This window comes from Triticum dicoccoides, chromosome 6A, assembly GCF_002162155.2.
Source record: "Triticum dicoccoides isolate Atlit2015 ecotype Zavitan chromosome 6A, WEW_v2.0, whole genome shotgun sequence".
NCBI lineage: Eukaryota > Viridiplantae > Streptophyta > Magnoliopsida > Poales > Poaceae > Triticum > Triticum dicoccoides.
Window position 1 is genome coordinate 37,298,733 of NC_041390.1, and position 9,253 is coordinate 37,307,985.

Sequence of the window (9,253 nt, forward strand, 5' to 3'; positions counted from 1 at the left end):
CCTCGGCCCTCCACTGCCGCCCCCTGCTCGCCGCTGCCCCGGCCGCCCCTGCCTCACCGTCCCCTGCCGCCCGAAATGTTTTCTTTTTTTCATTTTTTTGCATTTTTTACTGCTTGTTATGTGATAGATGCATGTTGTATGGATGAACGAATGGATTAATGTATATTGGTTAATTATAGCTTTGGTCAACTTAGTGATGTTGTTAAATGTTTTCAAATTTGAAGAACGAAATTGGTATATTTGAGATGTTGTCAAATAGCTATAGTTTCATTTTGTGATGTTGACAAAATTGGTATCTGATGAGTAGTTATTTTATCATGATGATCTTGCTAAAAAAATTAAAGAACAAAATTTGACACTTGATGAAAATTAGGATTTGAAGTATCATGATGATCTAAAACCTTGACTAGATGTCATTAGCAATATGATTTTTTTTCATAGTTTGAAGTGTCAATGCTTTATGTGATGTGGTGCCGTCAATTTTTTTGACTCGGTAAAATTTACAGGCTTTGTGGTATTCATCTCCCTGGAGCCTTCGTCGTTTGGGTTTGGTTCGTGATCCTGCCGCTGCTCGACTACTTCCTCTACAGTGAAGGGTGAGCTACGAATCCACCTTCACCTCCTAGCCTCTTTTAACTAGATTAAATTTTCACATCAAGTCGCGTAACCTAGGTCTCCCGTCCGAAAGGGTTGCATCGATAAATATGCATTCAATTGCATATTTATCACCGCAGCTCTTTCGGATTGTCCAGCGCTTTCCACGGACAGCCCGAGGATGTGTAGATTGGGTACGTTGTTCATGCTCTACCCCGTTTCGAGACAGGATTTCGGTGGCGCCTCCCTGTTGTTCTCCGGATGCACATTCTCTCGGCATTTTGCCGAGACGTGTATTTGGAGAACAGCGGGGAGGTGCTGCCGAAATTTTGTCTCAGAATGGGGTAGAGCATGGACAACGTACTCAATCTACACATTCTCGGGTGGGATTAGGACCCATCTTTACCTATTAGAGATGTAGGTGGATTAAATGTCGTTTCTCGTCAACCTTGTAAAAAATAAAATATTGATGTGAGTAATTTAAATGAATCCTTAATTTTGTTGTGTGGCTTCCAATAAAGCAGAGATGGCAGATAATCAGTGGATGTATAGTGGGTTTTTCCGTCGGAATCAAGTAACAACAGAGTGGGTCGAGAAAACTGATGTGTTTTTGAAAGAGATATTCCGTAGTCCAATGAGGATGGTGCCAGAATGCCCGTGTGCCAAATGTAAGAGACGTATCCGCAGAGATAAGAGTGAGATGACTAAGCACCTTCGCACGCATGGATTTATGCCCAACTTTAATATGCCGATAAACTTTGCCCAGCGGGACCATGGTAGAGAGGATGTGATACGACAACGCGTTGCTGGTTATGAGGACGATGGGGTTATAGACATGCTAGATGATGTCTTTGCTACACAGCCGACACCTCCGTCACATTCAGCGAATGAACCGGAGGAGCCGGAGGAAACCGCAAAGGCCTTCCTGGAAATCTTGGCCTCGTCAAAGAAGCCTCTCTATGAGGGTGCCAAGCTGTCTGTGCTGGATGCCATCTCGTAACTGATGGCAGTCAAGGCTGAGTACGGCTGTAGCCGAGGTTGCTTCGAAGCATTTCTGGGAGTATGGGCTAACAGCCTGCCTGAGGGCCATGAACTGCCGAAAACCATGTATGCTATGAAGAAAATCATGAAGGCGCTCTCCATGGACTATGAGAAAATACATGTTTGTCCAAAGAATTGCCTTTTGTTTAGGCATGAGTATGCGGATGACAAGTACTGTAGGAAGTGCGGTTCCTCTCGGTATATTGAGGTGGTCGATAAGCATGGTCAGAAGCAGCAGCTAAAAATCCCTGTGAAGGTTCTTCGGTATCTTGATTTTATAAAAAGGCTGCAGCGCCTTTTCATCACCGAGGAGTCTGCCAAAATGATGAAGTGGCACAAGGAAGGGAAAAGGTAGAATCCAAAAAAAATTGTACATCCATCAGGAGGTGAAGCATGGAAGTCATTCGATATAGAGTACCCGGAGGAAGCAGCCGAGGCTGGGAATGTCAGAATTGCTATAACAAGTGATGGGTTCAATTCATATGGTATGTCGTCTAATCCATACAGCTGTTGGCCCGTATTTGTTATTCCTCTCAATCTCCCTCCCGGCGGCATAATGCAACGCAAGACCATGTTCCTGTCGCTTATAATTCCGGGGCCTGAATATCCGGGGAAGAATTTGAGTGTGTTTATCCAGCCGTTGGTGGATGATTTGCACCATTCTTGGTACTTCCCGAGGTTGACATACGACCGACATCTGTAGAAAAATTTCTTGATGAAAGTTTGGCTACAATATTGCATGCATGACTTTCCCGGTTATGCCCTGTTCTGCGGATGGTGTACAAGTGGAAAGATGCCTTGCCCAGTGTGCATGCAGGCCTTGATTTTCATTTGGCTGAAGAAGGGTGGCAAGTATGTTGCATTTGACTTGCATCGACAGTTCCTCCCTCCAGACCATCCTGATAGGGAAGACAAGAAGAACTTCACAAAAGGCAAAGTTGTCCATGAAGTAAACGAGATTCCAATGTTTTCTGGTGCGGATGTGCTTGCTCAGCTGAAAGCTCTTAAGCCTGCCGGTGAAGGGAAAGGCAAATGCAAATGCAAAGCCGCAGGCGAAGACGAGGGCGAGGGCAAAGGAAAAGGTAAAGGGAATTTTTTTTGAAGGATATGGTGAGACGCACAACTGGACTCACATTACCCCCTTCACGCAGCTTCCCTATTTTAAGGACCTCAAACTTCCATACAACATAGACGTGATGCACACCGAAAAGAATGTCGCAGAGTCCCTTTTTCACACGATCCTCAACATTCCTGATAAGACAAAGGATAATGTTAATGCTAGAGTTAATCAACAGAATATTTGTGATAGACCACGTCTACACATGCAGCCTCCCACAGGCAGTCGAAAATCTTGGTTCAAGCCAGATGCCGACTTTGTACTTAAAAAGGATCATAAGATGGAGGCATTCAAGTGGCTGAAACACATCGTGAAGTTCACTGATGGTTATGCGTCGAATATAAGTAAGGGGGTCAATCTTTCAACGGGCAGAGTGACCGGTCTCAAGAGTCATGACTATCATGTATGGATTGAGCGGATTATGCCGGTGATGGTTCGGGGCTATGTTCCCGAGCATGTCTGGCGTGTGCTTGCGGAGTTAAGCCATTTCTTCCGCACGCTTTGTGCTAAAGAAGTATGTCCTGAGAAGATAAAAGAAATGCATAAGAAGGCGCCGGAGTTGATATGCAAGTTAGAGAAGATCTTCCCGCCAGGCTTCTTTACTTCGATGACACATCTCATTTTGCACCTCCCGAACGAGGTATTGTTGGGGGGCCCTGTGCAGAATCGTTGGCAGTACGGCCCTGAGAGACAGAACAAGCATCTGAGACAGAAATGTGGAAACAAAGCTAAGATTGAAGCTTCCATAGCTGAGGCAGTTATCCTAGAGGAGGTGGCAGACCTCAGGACAGCCTACTATCCGGACCATGTTCCCACGTTGCACAATAAGGTGTCTCGATACAATACAGAAGAACCCAAGTATAAACCCAAGTTGCCTCTATTCATCGGGCAAGGTGGTAGGGTTGGATGCTCGAAACCTTATCTCATGCCACGAGATGAGTGGGAGGATGTCATGTTCTATATCTTGCACAACATCAAGGAAGTTGAGGATGAGTGGATGAGGTAATACCTTTGCACCATTCTTTTAGTCAATTCGTTATGTTTACTTTGCCTAGTTCTTATACCGCTTTTCTTATTGTAGTCGATTCATTGAAGAAGAATGGACGGGAATGCTGCCTCCTACTGAAGCGGAGGCACTTGCTCTTCTCCGAAAGGGTGCTGATGGAAGGAAAAATTTCGTTGCATGGTTCATGGAGAAAGTAATTTTTCACACTTCCCTATTACCTATTTCAATTAAACTCATGCACCCTATAATTTCAATTAAACTCACGCACCCTATAATTTCAATTAAACTTGTAGGGAAATGATCCGACCGAATCAATGGATGAAGAATTGAGATGGGTTTCCATGGGTTTTGACCCTGTCGTCATGACATGCCAAAAGTATGATGTGAATGGGTATCGCTTCCATACAGAGGAGCACCAGAACAGTCGGCCTGATCCCAAAACCATAAATACCGGAGTCTTCACTGAAGGAGATAATAAAGTAGATTACTACGGAAGGGTAGGAAAAATATACGAGCTTACATTCAAACGTGGCCGCGAACACCTAAGTCTCACTGTGTTCAAATGCCGATGGTTCGACCCCAAAAAGGGTCTGAGACATACGCCTTCTGTTGGTTTAGTTGAAGTTAAACCATCAACCGTCTATGCCGGAGCTGATCTCTTTATCGCCGCTACCCAGGCCACACAAGTATATTATCTGCCTTACCCATGCCAGAAAGAGTACCTAAAGGGTTGGGAAGTTGTGTTCAAGGTGTCGCCGCATGGTAAGCTACCGGACCCGAACGATGATGATTACTACAACATAAACCCCATGACATACGAGGGAGTGTTCTATCAAGAGGAACATGATGACGTGGTCCGAAACAACGAGGATGATGACTTGGGTTATGTTGACCCGGACCCAAATGACGACGACGCACGGATTGATGGTGATGCAGTTGTGAATCAAAAAGACATAATTATGCTTGAAAAGTTAAATGAAGACGCTGACGATGAGGAAGAGCCTCCACCTCTGTCAGACAACGAAGAAGATATGCGTGATAGTGATGATGAGACCGGTCCACAAATAGATTACAATAGTGATGATTCATATGGGTTCTAGAAAATGTAAGTTCTTTTAATGATCATTACAATAGTATGCTTAATGTGCTCTTCTAGTATTAATGTTTTTCCTGTATGCTTGTTTAATTGATATCCTTACTAATTGTTTATTCTCTTCTCAATGCAGGTTTTCTAATCATGGGCAAGTCCAGCGGCGCCAGTTTCCTCAGTAAATTCAAAGGACTTACTCGGAGTGGACGAGCCCACAAGGTTCCCTCCCGACTACGCGAGGATGACACCTCACAGGGAGGTGGAGGGGTCGGGGGAGGAGACCCTAGAGGAGGAGGCGGTGGGGGGAGAGCCCCTAGAGGAGGAGGAGGTGGGGGGAGAGGCAGTCGGGGCAAAAAACTTCGGGCCGTGTCCGAAATAGGAGGGTCTTCTTCGATGCCCTCCTATATAGAGGCACCTTCTGAGTCTGAGGAGGAGGAGTATGTTCCTGATGGCGAGGAGGAGGAGGGTGAGGAGGAGGAGGGCGAGGAGGAGGAGGCCGAGGAGGAGGGTGAGGAGGAGGGCGAGGAGGGTGGAGGGGATGTTGATCCCGAGTTGTGGGGTGACTTGCCACCGGGTGCTCCGCAGGGGTGGCTGCGTGGTAATGCCGGACTACATACACCACCTTCTATCGAGGAGCACAAGTGGCTCATTGAACCTATGGGGACAGAGTAAGTGCCTCTCAATCATATTTTCAACACATGACAACATTTTCTTATTGTACACATGGCAATCATTTGATTCTTTTGCAGAAACTGGATCCTTCGCGGAAAGGGCCGTAAACCTAACGGCCTTATCTGTCCTGTTGAAGGAGTTTTGGCCTGGCCTATTCTGCCCGCGGCCAGACAGGGACCCGCAGCTGCGGGTTTTGGTCACGAGCCGGGCCCACTACGAGGCTTACAGCAATGCGGAGTACGGGACGACCGCTAAGGCCGTGATCACCAAATTTTGGGTAAGTTCTCTTCTGAATCACTTGTCTTCAGTTTCGTTCATAGTTTATCATTGAATCACTCCACTCATGCCTTGTTTGCTTCTGGTTTATGCATGATTGCAGCAACTCTATAGAGTTCTTGACGAGCACAAGGCCAGAGCCGACGTGGTCTTGCTTGTGGCTGCAAAGAAGAAAGCTCGTCAGTTGCAGTACGAGGTGCGCTAGGTTGCCGTCTCGCAGTACTACCACATCTACCTACAACAAAAGATGACCAAAACTCAAGCGTAGAGGCAGCGACTTACCTTGAACAGGGAGCAGTTCATGATGGTAACTATTACTAACTTATCATTGTTTCAAGCATTCAACTATATGTTTCGTGCTCACATGTCATGCTTCCAAAATTTGCATAGGTTGTTCCTCGTTGGTGCTATGGAAGGCATGACAGATGGCCGAGTTTGGTGGATAGGTGGCTCGGCGACGATGCAGAGTTTGCTGCCAAGAGCATCAAGGCCCGGGCTAACCGTGGAAAAGACGGGACACACGGCCAAGGAAACAGGAACCACTGGGGCTTCAAGGCCATGAAGGTATATCTATATGCATGATGCATTTCTGTTCTTCTTTACCGTCATGTTCTTATGTATGGCTAACTTTTGTTTGACGTTGCAGGAGGACAAGTTGAAGAGGACGCTCTCAGACATTGAGTCGTGGAAGCTGGCCCGCGAGCGGAGTCATCCCAAGGAGGGCGAGAGCCAGTACTACAGCAAGACCGAGGAGCACCTGGAGTCTTACACTCAGCACTATCAGAAGTTGCATCCGGATGTTCCTATTCCTGAGGTCGCCCAGTCTCAGATCGACGACACGGCGGTGGTGGCCATCCAGGGGAAGTCACATGGCCGGTATCCGTGTTTCGATGGCTTGATAACTCCTTCGATCTCGTACACACGGCTTCGGTCTACCAACCCGAGCCAGTTAGAGAGTACGGGGCGTTCACAGACTCCCTTAGCCCGCCAGCATGCTGTAAGTACTTCCCCTTTATCTTTTTCTATCTAGCATTCTCAGTTCATTTTCAGCATTGCTCACTTAGAAACAACCTAAATTATGTAGGCATATAAGGCCTTTGTCGAGCATAGGAATCTCGAGGTGTGAGAGTACTTGCAACGAGTGAAGGCAAATGATGATTGCAACCGTCAGATGATGGCGGTTAGTTTTGCCCTCTTAAAACCAAGCTAAATTTTTGCACTTTCATTCCTTCTGACCTTCTAGTTTGCTTGTTTAACTAACATCCAGGCTATGTTGGCGTCTTGGAGTAACCGCACGGATCCACCACAAATGGGACCCCCACCACCACCTGCGGGAGAACCCCCACACGTGCCCACTTTCGATGAATGGGTGGCACTAGGCAGTGATGGTCCGGTTAGTACATTTGCCTAACTACTGGCAAACTAGTTCTCGTTCATTCAACACTATCATATCATATTTACCGTTAGAATCTTTTCTGAAACATGTAGGGGACCGGTGGCTCGACTACTGCTCCGTCGACCCCAGTCACTCCGATCTGGCAGAGTGATGGTGGTCGCGGTGGCGGTTTTGGCGGAGGTGGTCTTGGTGGTGGTGGTTTTGGCGGAGGTGGTCTTGGTGGTGGTTTTGGCGGAGGTGGTCTTGCTTGATGTCGATGATGATTCCGTGCATTTGGCCGTCGTGCCATGCCTTTCATGTTGCTACTTTTATGATGTTCCATGTCTTGCACTACTTTTATGTTCATGAACTTCCGCCGGTGATGATCTTTAGATGATGATGATGAACTTGACTATGTTTAGATGATGATGATGAACTTGAGTATGTTTAGATGATGAACTGTCATATTTCTGCACAATTCCATATTATTCTGCTTTGAAATGCTGTCAAATGAATTGAAAAAGAGAAAACAGGGAAAATAAAAAAAATAAAAAAAACTATGCCTACGGCAAAGCCGTCGGCATATATAAGCCCAAGAGTTACCAGGGCTTGCCACGTGGCAGATCTATGCCTATGGCAAAGCCGTCGGCATAGATTCCATCTATGCCTACGGCTTTGCCGTAGGCATAGCACTGCCACCAGGAGCACCACGGGATGCCACGTGGCAGAGGTACGCCGACGGCTAGGCCGTCGACATAGATTTCTACCTATGCCGACGGCCAAGCCGTTGGCGTACCTCTGCCACGTGGCGTCCCATGACTCGTCAGCGCTTTTGACGGCGCCGTCCGTTGCCGTCAGACGGAAAAACACTGCCGACGGCTAAACTATGCCGACGGCTGACCCCGGCCGTCGGCATAGGGACCTATGCCGACGGCTATACTACGCCGACGGTCTGACAAGACTACGCTGACGATATCTACGCCGACGGGTCTATGCCGACGGCAGCCGTAGGCATAGATCTATGCCGACGGCAAAGGACCTATGCCGACGGCCCTTGGCCGTAGGCTTAGACCGCGAGTCCGGTAGCTTATTCACGCTCGAGCTCAAGTCCGGGCTGGTGAAGAAAGTTGATGAATTTGGGGTCTACTTTTCCGTTTTACCCTACATGAGCTTCTACACTCCTGGTATGGTACCAGCTGTTGATTCTGTTGCTCTTCATTTTACAGATTCCATATGTTTGCTTACATAGTTGGTTCTTGGTTGTGAACAGTCAGTCATATTGCAAGTAATGTTCTTTGTTTGTTAGTTTGTATTCCTGTATAGATTTTGCCAAATTCAAATTTGTGTCTGCTAGAAAATATGTAACATGTGACATTGGAAAATAGAACATGATTTTGTTATTAAGATTTACCTGTTAAGGACCATGATGACACGCATTGGTTGAATTGCCAAATATGCATATAGCCTTGTCAATCTAGTATGTTCCTGTTATCTTATCTTGCTTCAGACTTTGTTGGAAAAACATTCTACTTTTGGCATAGCTAAAGCTTACATCTTAAGCTCAGTCTTGTAACCTCTGATATTACCACTAGCACATAGCTTACCAAAGTGGAACACTAAGTAAGACTTAGTTATGAGTTTTCTGCATGGTATCTTTTCAGATCATGGCATTGCTACCGGCAGCAAATATTACTTGATCTCTTAGTCTGCTGCTGCTGCTGTTTTCTTTTAGATTTGCCACTACCAAGTTGTTTATTTTTCCTTTTAGGAGTTTACATACAGATGGTCCAGGTCATTACGATCAATTTCACCCTGATCATAATATTTAGAAGTTGTACTTCTGTTTAGTATGTCAGCCATATTTCTGTTACTTTTTAGCTAATGCTCAACTGAGTTACTTGGAACTAGAATCATGTGTAGTCTATCTGTCTGCCATTTCCCTTTCATGAAATTTGTATATCAGGTTCTGTGTTGGTCTTGTCTTCAGATGGGATGTCAAGTAGCAGCGTCACTGTCAGCTTTTTTGGACAAACAATTGGAGATACAAATCCGAGTCACAATTTGACATCACAGTAAAATGTT

At 46.1% G+C, this 9,253-nt stretch overlaps 1 protein-coding gene across 1 annotated transcript in view; it reads left to right on the plus strand.

Annotated features, from left to right (window-relative positions):
• LOC119315587 overlaps positions 1 to 8,420 on the plus strand; it is a 17,621-nt gene extending 9,201 nt beyond the window's left edge. The window contains exon 3 of the mRNA XM_037590148.1: positions 8,258 to 8,420. Coding sequence (XP_037446045.1) covers positions 8,258 to 8,420 — 163 coding nt within the window. The remainder of the gene's footprint in view (positions 1 to 8,257) is intronic.
• The last annotated feature ends 833 nt before the right edge of the window (positions 8,421 to 9,253 follow it).